The following is a 17500-nucleotide window of genomic DNA, read 5'->3' on the forward strand; positions in this document are numbered from 1 at the left end:
CCCTGAAAAGGAATCTAGAAAAAAACTAGAGGCTGAAGTAGCTCCAGGGACTTCATGCAGAAGAGTGTGATCCTAGAAACGGCACACATAGTAAGAAAAGTGATGGACTCCTAAGGAGGCAGGATGCAACCCGGAACCCCACATATAAATACCACCCAGTCGAATTGGAGGACTGTGATTACGTTTTCTTTCCCCGTGTCGAAAATTGATGACATTGGTTGTCAGGTTTGTCCCTCCCCCCCTCTCCTCCCAAGATGATATAGCACATGCTATATTATTATTGTTGGACTCGTGCAACCAATAATAATAATGATAATAAAAATAATAATGATAATAGTAATATTAACAATAATGATAATAATAAGCATGAGGCTATGACAAAACTGACGTTATGAGCAACGCCCCTCAGAAATCAAAGACATTCGGATGAAAACGAACATAATTTCTTTCTTATGGTTGATAATAATAATAATAATAATAATAATAATAATAATAATAATAATAATAATAATACCTCTGCCTTCGGTGGTGCGTGCGTGTACGCATGCGCCGTTGTGTGAGCGGCCGTGAAAGCATGCTTGAGCTCCTCTTCTTCTTCTTGCTTCAAAGAGGTGCGAGAGGAGAGATTGACGTCCTCCCTGATGATGACGTTCATGGCAACGCCCACCTCGCTGACGGGCGTGCATGATCCCGATGGGGGGCCGCCCCCGCTGGCGTGGACGTTCGTCGGCAGGACGGTCAGGTTAAGTCCCCTGCGAAGGGGGGAGAAAGTGATGTAGTGTAGTTGTTCAGGTTGGCTGATACCAAGAGAGAGAGATAGAGATAACGCCATCTTATCATCACGTATTCACACACACCCACCACCACTCGAATTGTGGTCAGTACAGAAAACGAAAATGCGCCGAAGTGCACAACGTATAATGCTGTATAGGACTCTCAGTCGCCGTGGTGGCCTGTGTATTTCCGTTGCCAGATGTACGACCATGACTAACACTAACCTCAAATATAATATAACCTACTGATACTAGAAGGCTGCAATTTGGTATGTTTGATGTTTGGTGGGTGGATGATCCACATACCAATTTGCAGCCCTCTAGCCTCAGTAGTTTTCAGGATCAGAGGGCGGACAGAAAAGGCGATGACGGACAGACAAATAGCCACCTCAAGCGTTATCTTTTACATAAAACTAAAAGGTAGAAACTGGGTTTTGATAAAATGCCTTATTTCTCTCTGGACATTAGTATAGAAAAGCCCTAAAAACTTTCTCTTATCTGTTAAAATTGTTACTTATTATTGCTGTGTGTGACTGAGCAATGCATAGAACTATATTACCTTAGAATTATACTCTGTTTTTTTCCATCTGTCCATCCGCATGTGGTGGTTGCGCATGGTAACACTGCGTCCCGGGCTTTAAATAGTTACGCTATGTGTAAGAGTTTTAGGTAAATAAAAGGATATCTTGGTATACATTTGGCAAACTGGAAAAGTTAAAATTTTTTTTTAATAATTTACTGTTATGTGGGCGAATTACACCGTTAATGTTCGAAATAGGTTATTATTTAAAGCCCGGGACGCAGTGTTACCATGCGCAAACACCACAGCCGGATGGACAGATGGAGAAAAACAGTATAGGTAGCTAACTCGCTGAGTAATAGAAATATTAATAGAAAAAGGAAACTATTAAATTCAGCTTCAAGAATTCCAGATAATTCACGGAATAAGTGAAATGGATTCCCTCCCGTTTGGTCTATGTCCGTAGAGTCTCCGTAGAGGGATAGTGCCGTCAGTACACCTCATGCGGTGCACGGCAGGCATTACTTGAAGTTCTTTGCAGCGTCCCTTCGGTCCTCAGCTGCAGCCTCTTTCATTCTCTTTACTGTACTTCCGTTCATATTCTCTTCTATCGTACTTGCCACCCTTTCCTAACAGTTTTTTCACAGTGCAACTACTACGTTTTCCTCCTGTTACACCTCTCGAACCTTTTGTACTATCAGTTTCAGCACTGAATGACCCCACAGGTCCCAGCGCTTGGCCTTTAGCCTCAATTCTATGTTCTATTCTGTTTTGTTCTATTCTCGTGTCCGTGAAGAGATCTTTGTAAACGTGAATATTGAGAAGAGATTATTCCACCAAGACTTCATAATTGGCTATAAGCATCATGTGCCTTTTTGTGGTCAACTGCTGACGAAGGACTACTTAGTGGTTCATTGTCCCAGATATTATTTCAGTCAACTGGAGAGGTACTAGGTTTCCTCAGGCTAAGTCTGTGGCTGTTATCAGTAGGGATGGTTGCGGTTTTTGCGCCCTTATCTCACGTCTTGAGCGTTCGTAATGTTTTTGTACTCCATTTATGCGTTATCCAACTTCTACGTATAGCGCCTCAGTGGCGTGGTTGGTTTGGTGTTTGCTTCTCACCTCGGTGGTCGCGGGTTCGATTCTCGGCCATTCCATTGAGGAGTGAGAGATGTGTATTTCTGGTGATAGGAGTTCACTCTCGACGTGGTTCGGAAGTCACGTCAAGCCGTTGGTCCCGTTGCTGAATAACTACTGGTTCCATGCAACGTAAAAACACCATACAAACAAACAACTTCTACGTCGTTTTTTCACGTTTTCCCCTCATTTCTTTTATCGTTTATAATTGAGTATTTCAGGTTAGATCACCTCATCATTTATTGTTCACTTGACGGACTAATTATAAAAATGCCCGCCATGGAACTGTATTGGGTCTTGGGTTCTAAATATTATCCCCGCTCTACTAACTTAAAATTCTAGGAATTTATTTCTGGTAATAGAAATTCATTTCTCGATGTGGTTCGTATCCCACAATAAGCTGTAAGTCCCTGCTAAGCAGCCAGTTGGTTCCTAGCCACGTCAAAATATCTAATCCTTCGGGCCAGCCCTAGGAGAAAAGCTGGTCTGGTAAAACTTAAGATATACTTATTCACGAAATGAAGCTGATCGACGCCTTAATATTCTTTGGAAGTTTAAGAATTCAAAGTCAGTGGTCCCTTTGGTGGGCTTGTTTCATATAAATAAGGTTCATCTTAATAATAATAATAATAATAATAATAATAATAATAATAATAATAATAATATAATAATAAGGACAGTTAGCAATGGAAGGCGTGTATGAATGGGACTAATCCTGAATTCCACACAGTTTTAAGGAAATTTTAAGATTGCTTAAGTGAACAAAATGTGTACCGGTTACGATTCAGTGATCACCCATCCCGTAGGGGGGGTAGCGCCGTCAGTGCACCTCGTGAAATGCACTCTAGGCATTAGTTAAGGTCCTGTGCATCGTCCGTTCTTAAGGCCCCTCAGCTGCACCCACTTTCATTCCTTTAAACTCTAAATTTCCGTTTCAGCGTTGAGTGACCTCATAGGTGGTGAGAGAGGCCATTAGGCCAAAATTCCACATACCCTCCATTCTACTCACCCAGGATGATCTTGGGGCGTGGGACCTCTGGACTGGGGCTGGTGCCAAGTCTCTTGTTGGGCTGACGAGATGCTGACGACGTGCGTCTCTTGTTTCGGCGTCCCGGTCATGCTGCTGCTGCTGCTGGTGTTCGAGCGCTCCGCTTGGGTAGTGTGGGAAACCGGGATGGGCGGTGACCTCTCCGCCTTGATCGGTTCTTGGGTTGGTGGGTGAGGCACTGGGGAGGAGGTAGTTGTGTCGGAGCTCATGGTTTTTTGTTTTTTTTGCGTTTCTTGGTGAAGAGGCTCTTGTTTTTAGCGTTTCTAAGGCTCTTCTTCTGACTTGTAAGGCTGGTGATGGTGGTGGGGCGTTCTTCCCTATCCTCTCTCTGGAAAAAAAATGGATTAGATGAATTAAAATGCACTGGTGAGCGATGTCTGTTGCTTGTGAAGTGTTCAAGATTACAATGACAACATATTTTTAGTTTTTTCATTTGTTTTCCAACAAGAAGATAAAACTCTGTCAAGTGATCTGTTTATTATTGTATAACATGCGTATACCACCCCTGCATAGTCGAAGATCCCTAGAGGATGAAACATTCTACGAATGATGCTTTCGTATTATGTGTAAGTGCGGTCATAATTAAGATTTGGTAAACGTGAATTGTAAATAAGAGGGTGATGTTCGTAAGACATAGGCAGTAACGATATGAAAATGAAAGGGAGAGAAAAAAAACAAAACTATAAAAAAATTATACAAAGTATTCTTATTTTCCACACTAAATATCGAAGGACTGCACAAAAATCGACGGATACATAATGAAAGGAATATTTATCTAACCACATGTTGAAACTTGTACGTTTTTTTTCATACATGTTCTTATTATAACGTGCTAAATTGGTTACGTTGTTAATCCCTTGACCCGCTGGTACAAAGACCTCGAGGTCATTCTCCTCACACGATGATACAAGTGGGCCGAAAGGCCGGATTGTAAGTCAGTAGTCACTTGGTAATGCCATGAAGGCGAAACAGCTGTCAGGGCAAAAATCAACCAGTGGAAAAAGGAAGACTGCGTATTTTCACCAGAAATTGACGAACGAGAATCGGAAAAAAACTCCGACGGTATGAAGACACCTGCAAAAACTTATTGATGCCACTGAAGCAATTGCTTTTAACGAAAATTCTATAAGAGAAAAACTACCCATCCTTCTCGTGGTCAGGTCGGCAAGGTGACCTCGTCGTGATTATGGCATCGCGGGTCCGTTTCCTGCTACCGGACATGGTGATTTCTCTCATATTTCTTTGAAGTTGGATCTCAAGGCTTTGTAGTGACAGGCGTATATATAAAAAAAAAAGGAATTTGGGAAGTCAGGAGGGCATTGTGGCTATTACATTTACATATGTATCTGGTGATAATGACAAAAAATGACCAGTAGTTGTACATATGCACACCCATATATATAAATAAAGGTTTAAGTGGCTTATACCTTTATTTATGGATTTATCACGTTCCAAACTTTCGTGATTCAGTTATACATCCATATATATAATATATATATATATATATATATATATATATATAATATATATATATATATATATATATATATATATATAGTCTCAGTAATTGGGCGGCTATAAATGATAATAGAGCTTACAAGTCTGTTGTGATTTTAATTTATTTCATCAAGACATGGTCTTCCTCCAGAATTATTTTCCGAAAATTCTTATCCGTATTTGTCTTTTACAAAGTTCTGAAAAATTTTTCTAGATGAGAAAATTTTGTCCCAGACCGGTGTACAGTACTGCTAGTAAAGATGTAAAGTATATTAAAATTGCCTTTCCTTGGTCATAGTAGCTACTTGGTACGAAAAAGTTACAAGAAATACTTATGCACAGTTTTCCTCAAGTTAGTTTCAGGTTTGTTTTTACTAACCCCTTTTTTTTTACTGTAGGATCACTTTTGAGGAGAAGCCTGCTCTTCCTGTGGACCTTAATTCGAGTGTCGTTTACTTGTTTACCTGTTCGCAGTGTGGTCTGCGATACGTGGGATCCAGTTCCCGCTGGCTTAGACACAGAATTTTGGAACACAGAGGTCTTTCCGTTAGAACTAGGTTTCCTCTTTCTAAACCACCTTTTTCTGCCATAAGGAACACAGTTTAGCACAGGACCATCCTTTCACTCACCTAGATTTTAGAGTACTGTCTTTTTGCTCAAATAGACTGGGACCTTTTAATTTCCACAGTCGCTGTTTATAAGAAAATGAAACCGGAATTGAACAACAAAAACTCGTCCGGTATTCAACTAGCTATCATATAGTTTCATAGTAGGTACACAAAGTGGGTCGTTAGCCATTTTATTTTTGAGTGGAGTTTGTTTACCTTTCATATTATTTTCTTTTTTATTTCTGTTTTTGTATGTTTTGCGTTTTGTTTTAGTTTTATCGTAATTTTTTAGTATGTATGTGATGTTCGTTTTATTTATGTTTTTACTGAAGCTTTTAATAAGACAATTCATTTTAATGTAATTTTCAGTGATTTCTCATCCTTGTCATTTTTTCACCGCCTGAAGATGAGGTTTTGAACCTCGAAAGCTCGTTAAATAAAGAATGTTCTTCCTGGTCTTGGCACTGTTATTTATCATTCAAGCTATATATATATATATATAAATAAATAGATAAATGCCACGAAGGAAAAATAAACGAAGGAGTCTGCGAGATCTTTCGGCTGAAAAGCCCTTTACTGAAGCAGCTGCTTCAGTAAAGGGCTTTTCAGCCGAAAGATCTCGCAGACTCCTTCGTTTATTTTTCCTTCGTGGCATTTATCTTTATTTATGGATTTGTTTATCACGTTCCTAACTTTCGTGATTCTGTTTATACATATATATATACATATATATATTATACATATATATATATACATATTGACTACTGCAAAGATAGCTGGTGACAGTGTGAGATGTAGGAATCCTTTTCCCATGGTTTACTAAGTTTGAAAAGGGGCTATTATTATAATCGTGATTATCTGGGATTACTTTTTACTCCATGTGATTGCCAAGTCATTTCTTAAGAAACTTGGCTTCTCGATCCATCTGTAGTCTTGACACGGCGACGAGACCCCTCTAGTGGGGCTTTTCAAGATCTGCCCTGTTACCAATTTTACAAAAACAACGACACCTGACACGTGTGTGACAGACTTTTTAAATGTCTTCGAGACAAACCCCGAGGCTATAATTTTATAAGATTATAGGGGCTTTTCATTCCCAGGTACTTTGATTTCCTTCCTATTCCGACCCCTGCTCTCTCTCTCTCTCTCTCTCTCTCTCTCTCTCTCTCTCTCTCTCTCTCTCTCTCTCTCTTTTAAATCTTACAGCTGTCCAAGGGAGAGCTTTTTATTTTTATGGGATAACATAGACCCACCATTCGCCTTTACTCATCTACAAAATACCTATTTATTTTGTATACGATTGTCTTTTCTCTGCTGTGAAGTAGATTATTGGAGGGATGGATGAAATCAAACACCCAATTTGCAGCCCTCTAAGCCTCAGTAGTTTTTTAGGATCAGAGGGCGGACAGAAAAAGCGATGACGGACAGAATAATGACCTGTAAGTCGGTGTCAAAGTCAGGACAAAAAACTTTATTGCCAAATCGTATTCAAGCAATATTCATTCATTGTTTCTTATCTATTCTTCTGTCAGAGAGAGAGAGAGAGAGAGAGAGAGAGAGAGAGAGAGAGAGAGAGAGAGAGAGAGAGAGAGAGAATCTGTCTGTAGTATACGATTGTTTATTTTCTCACTCGTCAAACTTACTCTGTTATGCTTTATTTCATATTTCCTTGCTCACCAATTTATTTTATACCTACGATATTAAGAAATCAAGATATCTGTTGAAAGGAGAAATGCCCCCAAACATATGACGTGCCCACCGAAAGTGCCCCCTGGAGAGAATCTAAGCGGCTTATCCGTGGATTTAAAAGCACTTGGTCCTGTTTGAAATATTGGCGCCAGCACCAAAAAAAGATGCCGTGTTGATTTAGAATTCTGCGTAACGAGAAAGATATTTGATATCTGTAATGCGAGAAATGGTTTTATCTCTGTTGTTATAAATTTGGCAGATATGCGGAGATTATTAAACGGCCCCTTGGGAGGATACGAAAAATCACCGCCAGAGAGGTCTGGTCATTTTTGGAAATACTATAGAGCCTTTTTTAATGATTTCGTTCTCACCAAATCGTTCTCTCTTGTTAAAGGAAAGGTCGATTGAAGTCATAATTGTTGCTTATATCCGTCCTTATACAAATTGATTTTATTAGCCGTTAAATCTCAAAGGACATTATGGGTGGTAGGTTTAAACGGTCATCGTCTGTAATAAAAAAAAATTCATTTAATAAAATTTTAATAAAAAAAAAAAGACTCTCTCTCTCTCTCTCTCTCTCTCTCTCTCTCTCTCTCTCTCTCTCGTTTATGAATATATATATATATATATATATATATATATATATATATATATATATATATATATATAGAGAGAGAGAGAGAGAGAGAGAGAGAGAGAGAGAGAGAGAGAGGAGGGATTTTGAACGTATGAAACAAACTGGAGTATTCTCATTGGTTGGATATGAATTATTCATCTCACGGGAGAAGTGACTTAAGCAGTAGCTCCCTATGCCTGGTGGAGTCATCATGGAAATCTGACGATTGGAACCGACAAACTGACCCCTGACCTTGTCACCTGCCTGCTCTGGGGGCTTGGTTTCAAACCTCGTGGATTCGACTGTCACTGAGAATCCTCGGGAATGACGGCCAGTTTCTAAATCGTCGGTTAATCCCCTTGGATTAGCCAAGGTCTGGGATTAACCTCAGTGGAAAGCAGGCATTTACCAACCTTTTATTTGCCATAGAGGAAGCCTAAAAAGGATCTTAACTTATAGTTTAAATATTCTCGAATTGTCATCCCACCCTTAAAAATCAAATTACCCCGTGGGACGTATGCCCCACGTTGGGAGCCACTGGGGTAGAGATATCCCCCCAAGCCTGTTCTACATAAAAGTGACTATAACTGGGTTATCTTTACGAGCTGCTCCAGGAACAAGAACCCGTGCTGGCATAAGGTTAGCTAAATCTAAAATAACAACATCGGTTACTGCGGTCTAGACAATTTCCACTCCTTGGCAATTCTCTTATAACTAGTGTAGTATTGGCAATGATGCTTGAATTGGTATATGCCCGCTAATATTTTTGAAACTTCAACTGATATTTTTTTAAATTTCGGATATTTTGTTCCAACAGATTATCATGGTTATTTGGAAAGAGTTTCTGGTGTTTTAGAATAGTCTGCCGTTGTTATTTTTTGTAGGGTTGAAGAAATATTGTCGTATGCTTGCTCACAATGTTATCGGCGTCAAAACTGAATTTTAAATAATGCCAAGGATCTATTTACACACGCCCGCACGCACATATATACACATACTTGCATACTTACATACATATATATTTAGTGTGTCTGTGTATGTATGCATGTGTGCGTGTCATTCAATAATGTAAACCCTGACGGCTTCATAATTCAGAAAGCTACTCTGTCAGAATTTTAACGGAAAATCCACTTCAGAAAGAAACATCGTTTGACTCCGAACAAGCAACTTGTGACCATTAATTCCTAGATTTCCTCAAATTCATAGGAAACCTCCAAAAGCCTGAAATGCAGGACTCGCAGTCACATCATCCTTTCATGTATGACATCCTTTTAAGTATGCGGATATCCTTTCGTGTATCGGGCGGAGAGATTACAAACAAATAATAAAAAGCATATCGGTAGGGGAGATAGACCAGATCACAATTGATGCATTCAAAATCTTTTAACAAAATGTAATTGTGAGCGAGTTCGTATCATCTCAAAGTGATTGTTGTAGATAGACAACCTGCTGCCAGTGCATTATTATTATTATTATTATTATTATTATTATTATTATTATTATTATTATTATTATTATTATTATTATTATTATTATTATTATTTCTCTATAACTTCTATACAAAATAAACGTGGCTGAGGTAGCCATTATTTTCAATGAAACCTGCATTAATATTTATTATTATTATTATTATTATTATTATTATTATTATTATTATTATTATTATTATTATTATTATTATTATATTAAAACTAAATGTAAATACTTAGAAGTAAACAAGTTACAAAGTGATTGTTGTAGATAGACAACCTGCTGCCAGTGCATTATTATTATTATTATTATTATTATTATTATTATTATTATTATTATTATTATTATTATTTATTTCTCTATAACTTCTATACAAAATAAACGTGGCTGAAGTAGCCATTATTTTCAATGAAACCTGCATTAATATTATTATTATTATTATTGTTATTATTATTATTATTATTAAGATGATACCTATTCCTATGGAACAGTCAGTCCACCAAAGGGACCAATGACTTGAAAGTCAAGCTTCCAAAGATTATTATTATTATTATTGAAAAAGAAACCCACAAATTCAATTTGTAACTTGTTTACTTCTAAGTATTTACATTAAGTTTTACTTAGAAGTAAACAAGTTACAAATTGAAATTTGTGGGTTTCTTTTTCAATCGTCAGAAGAAAACTGAAAGAAGTTTTTTTTGTTTGGTTCATTATTATTATTATTAATATTATTTATTATTATTATTATTATTATTATTCTTATTATTATTATTATTATTTTTATTGTTATTATTAAACATATTCCTATGGAACAATCCAACTAAAGGGGCCACTGACTTGAAATTCTTGAAGCTTCCAAAGAATATTAAGGTGTTCGTTAGAAAGAAATAAGACGAACTAAGGAGAAATACGGAAAGAAACTTATTCACGACAACAGCAATATGCTTCTATGAAAATTGAGGACCAAACTAAATAATGAACAGTACATAATTTATAAGCAAATATCTGCAATAATGGAACGACGCTCGGTCGTTCTGAACCTCAGCGGAAGTGATTGACAACGTCACCCAAAATGCCCGATTGACAAAGTCACCCAAAATGCCCGATTGACAAAGTCACCCAAAATGCCCGATTGACAAAGTCACCCAAAATGCCCGATTGACAAAGTCACCCAAAATGCCCGATTGACAAAGTCACCCAAATGCCGATTGACAAAGTCACCGCTAAATGCCCGATTTGACAAAGTCACCCAAAATGCCCGGCTGCCCAGACGTTTTCTGTCGTTGGGATTTTGGACATTTCGTCGAATATGTCGAGGGAATATGAGATAATTTTCGAGGTCCTGGTGGAGATAATACTCTCTCTCTCTCTCTCTCTCTCTCTCTCTCTCTCTCTCTCTCTCTCTCTCTTCACACACACACACACACACGCACGCACGCACACACATATCTCTATCTACCCATATGTATGTATATTATAGATATAATATACACGTATATACATACATACATACATACATACATACAAATATATATATATATTTAATATATATATATAATATATACACCCAACATATATACATCTATGTAGATATATGTATTTACACACAGATATGTATTATATATATCTACGTGTGTGTGTGTTTTTGTGGAAGTGAGTACATGTAGTTGAGAGAGAGAGAGAAGAGAGAGAGAGAGAGAGAGAGAGAGAGAGTTAACAAGCAGCTATTTCTTTGAGAAGCAAAAATGCTCTTAAGCATAACAAAATGGAGAGGTGAAGCATAAACCATAAAATCTCTTAGCCAAAAACAGATTTTGGGACTAAATATAAAAATAAAATAGTCACAAATCAAGGAAAAGGAAAAAAAAGCATAATAAAATTTCACCAAGACTGAACTTCTGGAGTTCCAGCGAACCATCTACATTCTACAGGAATGGGAATATCATACCACAATTTTGCCAAAGCAGAAATGACAGTTTTGGAGAAATGTGTAATGTTGAGGCTTACGCAAGGAAATTCATCTCTTGGAATCAACTGCATAGTTAGTAATAGATGGTGTATGGTATATCCTGTTGAGGTCTGAATGAACGAAAACTGAATAAATTTTTAAGATTTAACCAAAAACTCAAGATGGGCGTCAAATTCCTAATTCCAAACCGGGAATCAGTATTCAAAATATGGCAGAATTAAGGAATGAAAGCATAGTAGTATTCATGTACAGTATATATGATAATGATAATACTGATAATGCCTTACTTTGCATAAAACACACTAGTGTCAATTTCGTACATGGAGATAAGATACGGGAATTCTAAATCCAACTAACAGTAGATACGAGATACAGGTTTAGTACTTGTAGGTATAACGGTGTTATTAAGCGAACGCTAAGTCCCTCCAGTTTCCAAAAAAAGAATGAAGTTACACACGTATATATGTGTGCATGTATGAATGGTAAAAATGTCCTGTTACAACACCATCCAATAAAAGGAGCCCATAAAAAGGCCAATATATAATAGAAAGAAAGTACTACTATATTTCAGAGACTGCTGCTATCTCTCTCTTCAGATAGGTAATGAATGATGAAAGTTACAGAAAAGGTAAAGCCTAGTCAAATGGTTTACCTGTGGATGGATCTCTTGGTATAAATACCGCCTTTTCTGTAACTTTTCTCGTTCATTACCTACCTGAAGAGAGAGACAACAGTCTCTGAAATATAGTAGCGCTTATTTTCTGTATTTTGGCGTTTTTATGGGCTCCTTTTGTATATATATATATATATATATATATATATAATAAATTATCGTAGACAGTTCTTCTAATGATAAAATTTGACAGGATCCTCAGCACGAAAGTGATATTCTGTGTATAATGTCTAAAAGGATCGCTGGACTTGGCAGCAGAATTCGGCCAAGAGGGCGGTAGGTAGGTAGGTAGGTAGATATCATATCTGAATCATAGGGTCCTTTACCCTTTCCTTATAGTAAGGACGAGTTGTTAATCCCGGTAGAACTTCGAAAGGATATACTATGAATCAGGGATATTTCATACACGAGTTATTAGGGATCTCCGGATGGCTAGCGTCTTTTTGATCCTCGCGGGAAAATAAATCGAAAATAAACCGGAAGTTGGTGTCTGAGGTCCTAAAGATGAAATTCAGCCTCTTGGTGTACGGGCTGCTCTAGGAGCAAGAGCCCGTGCTGGCATAAGGCCAGCTTAATCTCAAACAACGGCAGCCTTTTGGTTCCCTGTTGATATGGATTTTTTTTCTGTTGAAACTTAAAACAGTTATAGCTTAAGAGTCACATAGTAGTACAAAACATTTTAAAACAGTCAAAGCTTAAGAGTCACATAGTTGTACAAACATTTTTAAAAATCACCCCCCCCCCCCCCCCAACCCCGCATTCCTACCAATAATTTCTTTTCTAATTGCCAGTTTAAATTTTCGTTGAATTTTCGGCTTTGCGACTAAGATTTCACATTCAGAGCAAGTTGCTTCCAGGGCACCCCATCTTCTTAAAGAACAAATAGTACGACCTGGATGGCAGCAGGTTGAAGATTTATATCAAGATAATCATGACATTAACGATACTACATAACACTCAGACGATAAAGTTAGGCAACATCCGAAAGTATTTAGTATTATTGTTATGATTAACCAAACAAAAAACTTCTTTCAGTTTTCTTCTGAAGATCGAAAAAGAAACCCAGAAAATTACTGCGTGTAATGTGTTTCCTTATAAGTATTTACAACTGATTTGACAACACTCGAGTACTTTCAGGCCCTATCTGTGGCCCTTTCTCAAGAGATGTGTATAGGTGGTCAGGCTGGGTCAAGGCCCAGCAGTCTTGACCCAGCCTGACAACCTACATATCTCTTGAAAAAGGGCCACATATAGAGTCTGAAAGTACTCGAGTGTTAAGTAAAATCAATTGTAAATACTTATAAGTAAGCACGTTATACACATTATTTTGTGGGTTTCTTTTTCAATTATGATTGTATGATTGTATAACAGTCCGAAATGAAATAACCGATTTTATTTTCTTCGCCGCTCCAGAAATACCAGCACTTGGCAAAGTTGTGAGTGGTGACCCTTCATTTTCTGCAGATTAGATTCTTAATCTTCTTCGTATCGGTTTTATCATATCTTCGAAAAACAAACCCTTTGAGTTTGTGAAGATGTAAGTTAAGAGACGTTTCGCTTGTTTGGTGTTTACTCCGTACGAGGAAAGCCTGCGAAGATATTGTAGCTTTTGCTTTAAAGGTTCTTAGCAGCGTCAGTTCGGCCTCTAGCTACAACCCCTTTCACTCCTCTTACTGTACCTCCTTTCATATTCTCTTACTTCCATCTTACTTTCCACCCTCTCCTAACAATTAATTCATAGTGCAACTGCTTTGAGGTTTTCCTCCTGTTACACCTTTCAAACCCTTTTTCTTCCCAGTACACCTTTTAAACCTTTTTTGCTCCTGGTGCTACACCTTTCAAACTTTCTTCACGTCAATGTTCCTTTCAGATCTTATAAATAAATCCCTTGTATGTAGGTCACAGCTGTAGGCCATTGGCCCAAATTCTGTAATCTAATAAAGAAAACAAAGTTTCTTTTTCTAGGTAGCCGTTCGTTCAACCTTCCCTTCTAAAACGTCTTGGAAATCCTGGACTTTGACCTTTTTCGGCGGTCGCTTTTATGATGACTTGGCAAAGTGGTGTGACCTTTCCCGACATTGACCTCTGGGCCCGTTAGCCTGGCAAGGTCGTGTGACATCTTTTGACGATGGCCGAGTGCTTGCTTTTATCATTCTCGACTTAAAAAAAAAAAAAATTGTGCGGTTTCTTGTTTCTTGACTTTTTGTCGTCTGCTTTTGTTATATTTGACTGGAATAGATCGTATGACCTTTGCAGCGAGTTTTCTTGGATTTATTTAGCTATTCTGCTCCCTTGACGGCAACATAATAAAGTCAAGTGTAGTGATTAATCTGAACTACACCGAGGCTATTCTGCTATAGACGGAAACATAACAGAGAGGAGTAGTGATTATTTGAACTACACTGGGGCCTAGTGTACAGGTTTTCACTTCCCCAAAGTCACGGGTACAGTAACGACGTCAAATTAGTCTTGGCAGCATTCACATACTTCTTTTAGAGAGCTTGACTGGCGGAATTTGCTCTTTCTCTTGCCTGACTGATGATTTTTTTTTTTTTTCTTGTCTTGCATCACTGATGAAAATGTTTATTCTTGCCTGACTAATGAGTTTTTTTTTTTTTTTGCCTGACTGACGGAATTGATTTTATTTTCTCTTGCTTGACTGATTTTTTTTTTTGTCTTGCATCACTGATGGAAATTTTCCTCTTGCCTGACTGATGATACTATTTTGTCCGTCGTGCCTACTGACGGAAATGTTTTTTCTTGCCTGACTAATGAATTTTCTTTTTTCCATTTGGCCTGACTACGATTTTTATATTCTTGCTTGACTGATGATTTTTGTTTTCTTGCCTGACAGACGAAATTATTTTTTTCTTGCCCGACTGACGGAAACTTTCTGTCTCTTGCCTGACTTCTGGAAATATCTCGTTCATTACAATTTTTGAAGCATGGACATTGCATTATTAATTAGTCGGATGTATTATTTCTATACGAGGTTAGTGAACGAAAAACTTGTGAAACTGAAACGCTTCGGATCATTTACTTTTCCCTCACAAATGATTTCAATGTATTCAAATGTAAAAACGAACGTGTCATTTAGATTGAACAAGGCACTTATTTTAAAAGCAAACTTCGGAGTAGAATATCGTAAGCAGAAAACACACACACACACACAAGTACCGAATGTGAACAATGCGTAGAATTCTGTATAGCAGAACTACAATGTCGTAAATGTAAAAAGGTATTATACTGTTTTTGAACAAAAGCAATAAATTAACAAATCAGGTCAGTTAACACGCAGACACTAACAAGCGGAAACAGCTTTGAAGCAAAATGGATGTGGTGGCTTCAGCAATGTCTGTTAATTATGTATAGTAAGTGATCTTTGCTGTAAAGCATCCTACCTTATGAGTTCCATAAGCATTCTGTCCTGCAGAAAACTTTTTTGCCGTTCGCTAGTTTCATTTTTGGTAGGGAAGGGAGCGGTAGGGGGGCGGTGTCATTCTCTTTAGTAATTTTTTTTTTCTTTTTTTTTTTTTTTTTTTTTTTTTCTTTTTTTTTTTTTTTTCGTTTGCCAAAGTCCAGGTGGAGCTTAATTTTTGCCATGGTGCCCAGTGTCTGGATGCCCGTTTCACTTCACTTCAGGTCGGCCTACAGTGGCGTGAATGATCGTAGATGGGATGGAATCAATGGATATAGAGATGAAATGAAGAGAGAGAGAGAGAGAGAGAGAGAGAGAGAGAGAGAGAGAGAGAGAGAGAGAGAGAGAGAGAGTAGTTTTTCCAGCACTACTTATTCAACACAAATGAACGGTTCGTATCGCAGTTTTCCCATTTTGCAATAATAATCTGTGTCGAATATGACCTGGTTTAACCGACGTGGCGTAATAGACTGACACTTCACAAAAGGCGTCGCCGGTATCACAAGCACTGGCCACAATATTGATGTATTGCAATGCAGGAACCTTTTGCTCGTCACTGACTTTTAACGTAACTGGTGGTCATCTGATGACGAACAAATCAGATGGAAAAACTTGTCGGAGTCCATTGTCACTTGCTGAAGTCACTCATCAGAGACCTGCGACGGAATTAGTCTCGAAACTCATATAAATTGAATGTTATCCAACGAAGTCGTATATATATACACAAGGTACTAAAGGCCAGACTTTAGGACTGCGTGGTAGGAGTGTCATGATTTCACTTCCAGCGCGCGAAACGGAAAGCAGCAATGGTGCTGCTGGCACTTTCCAGTCAGGCATCGGCACTGGAATCTCTCGCTCTATATCTCTCTCTCCCGTAGTATTCCAGCATCTGATCTGATACGATAATAGTTGAGGAAGATAAGATTTAGGTGTGTGTGTGTGTTCTCTCCAAAGATAGGACCCGATAGCAGATCCGTTAGCTGGGAAACAGTCATTATTGTGACCTCTGAGATAAAATGATAAAAAAGGGGTTATAGTAATCTTTCCAGCACTACGTATAGGTCTTCGCTCGGGCGGGTAGGCAGGCAGTCACGGCACCAGTTTAAGTTCTGGAAGCCACCAGAGAAGTGCATTCGTGGTGAAAATATATATATTTTTGTCTTTTCCAACTGGTTTTGGTTTAGATCTCTCAAGCAGGACGTAGCTGCTTCAAGCATCGTTTTTTTTCTCTCTTCCTGACCCTCGGAGGTGACGTTAGGAGGTGACGACGACCTCTGAAAACTCAAATCAAATAATAACAATGTTCTGGGACTCACCTACTGCGCCACGCTGTGCTGAGAATGGGACCCTGCTGTCGACTAAACCATGTTCCTCAATGCCTGGATTCGGACGGGGGAGGGGAGGAGTGGGGGTGGTGGTGGTGCTAAAGGAGGGGTTATGGACTGACAGTCAGTTTTGGGGGGTGGGAGGGGGGAGGGGGAGAAAGAGAGTGACGGCGAACTGACTGACTGGCACAGCAAAGGAGGCTAAAAAGAGGAAAGGGGGTCTGGTGGGGGGGTTAATAAAAAGGAGAGAGAGAGAGTTTTTTTTTTTTTTTTTTCCTTCCCTTTCCCTTTCTCGAGACTTCTACTGCTACTTTCTTTCAGGAAAGGAACCGCTAGAACGGATCTCCCGTCGCCGTCAAGGAAGAGAGGGAAAGTCGATGCTGGGTGCGAGGAAGGAAGTATACCTATATGTGCCCACGGGCAGCAGCCGATAAGCTGGGCTTCCAGGCAGGAAGACTTTCCTCGAAGGAGGAAGAGGAGGAGGGGTTCGTGGCACTGATGCAGCGTTGGCGACGACTGGATACCAGGGTCAGCCGAAATGAGGCAGAGTGTAGCTTTTCCGCTTCGGGAAAGGTGAGAGAAGAAGAAGAAGGAGGAGGAGGAGGAGGAGAAGAAGGAGAACCTAGTGCCCTCAAACATGGCAGGGACCCATTTCGCCATCCAATCATTTTCCTCGAAAGCGCTCTCGAGGAGGGGCACGGCGCTCTCTTAAGGATCACCTCTCCGTGCATTACACGTCAAATAACAACCTCTATGA

General features: G+C 38.7%; 1 protein-coding gene across 1 annotated transcript in view; it reads right to left on the reverse strand.

Annotated features, from left to right (window-relative positions):
* LOC135203393 (uncharacterized) overlaps positions 1-17500 on the reverse strand; it is a 39362-nt gene that overhangs the window by 708 nt on the left and 21154 nt on the right. The window contains exons 2-3 of the mRNA XM_064233125.1: positions 3440-3806; positions 515-752 (exon numbers count right to left, since the gene is read on the reverse strand). Of these exons, the coding sequence (XP_064089195.1) occupies positions 515-752; positions 3440-3687 (486 nt within the window). The 5' untranslated portion in view covers positions 3688-3806. The remainder of the gene's footprint in view (positions 1-514; positions 753-3439; positions 3807-17500) is intronic.

This window comes from Macrobrachium nipponense, chromosome 36 (genome assembly GCF_015104395.2).
Source record: "Macrobrachium nipponense isolate FS-2020 chromosome 36, ASM1510439v2, whole genome shotgun sequence".
Taxonomy (NCBI): Eukaryota; Metazoa; Arthropoda; class Malacostraca; order Decapoda; family Palaemonidae; genus Macrobrachium; species Macrobrachium nipponense.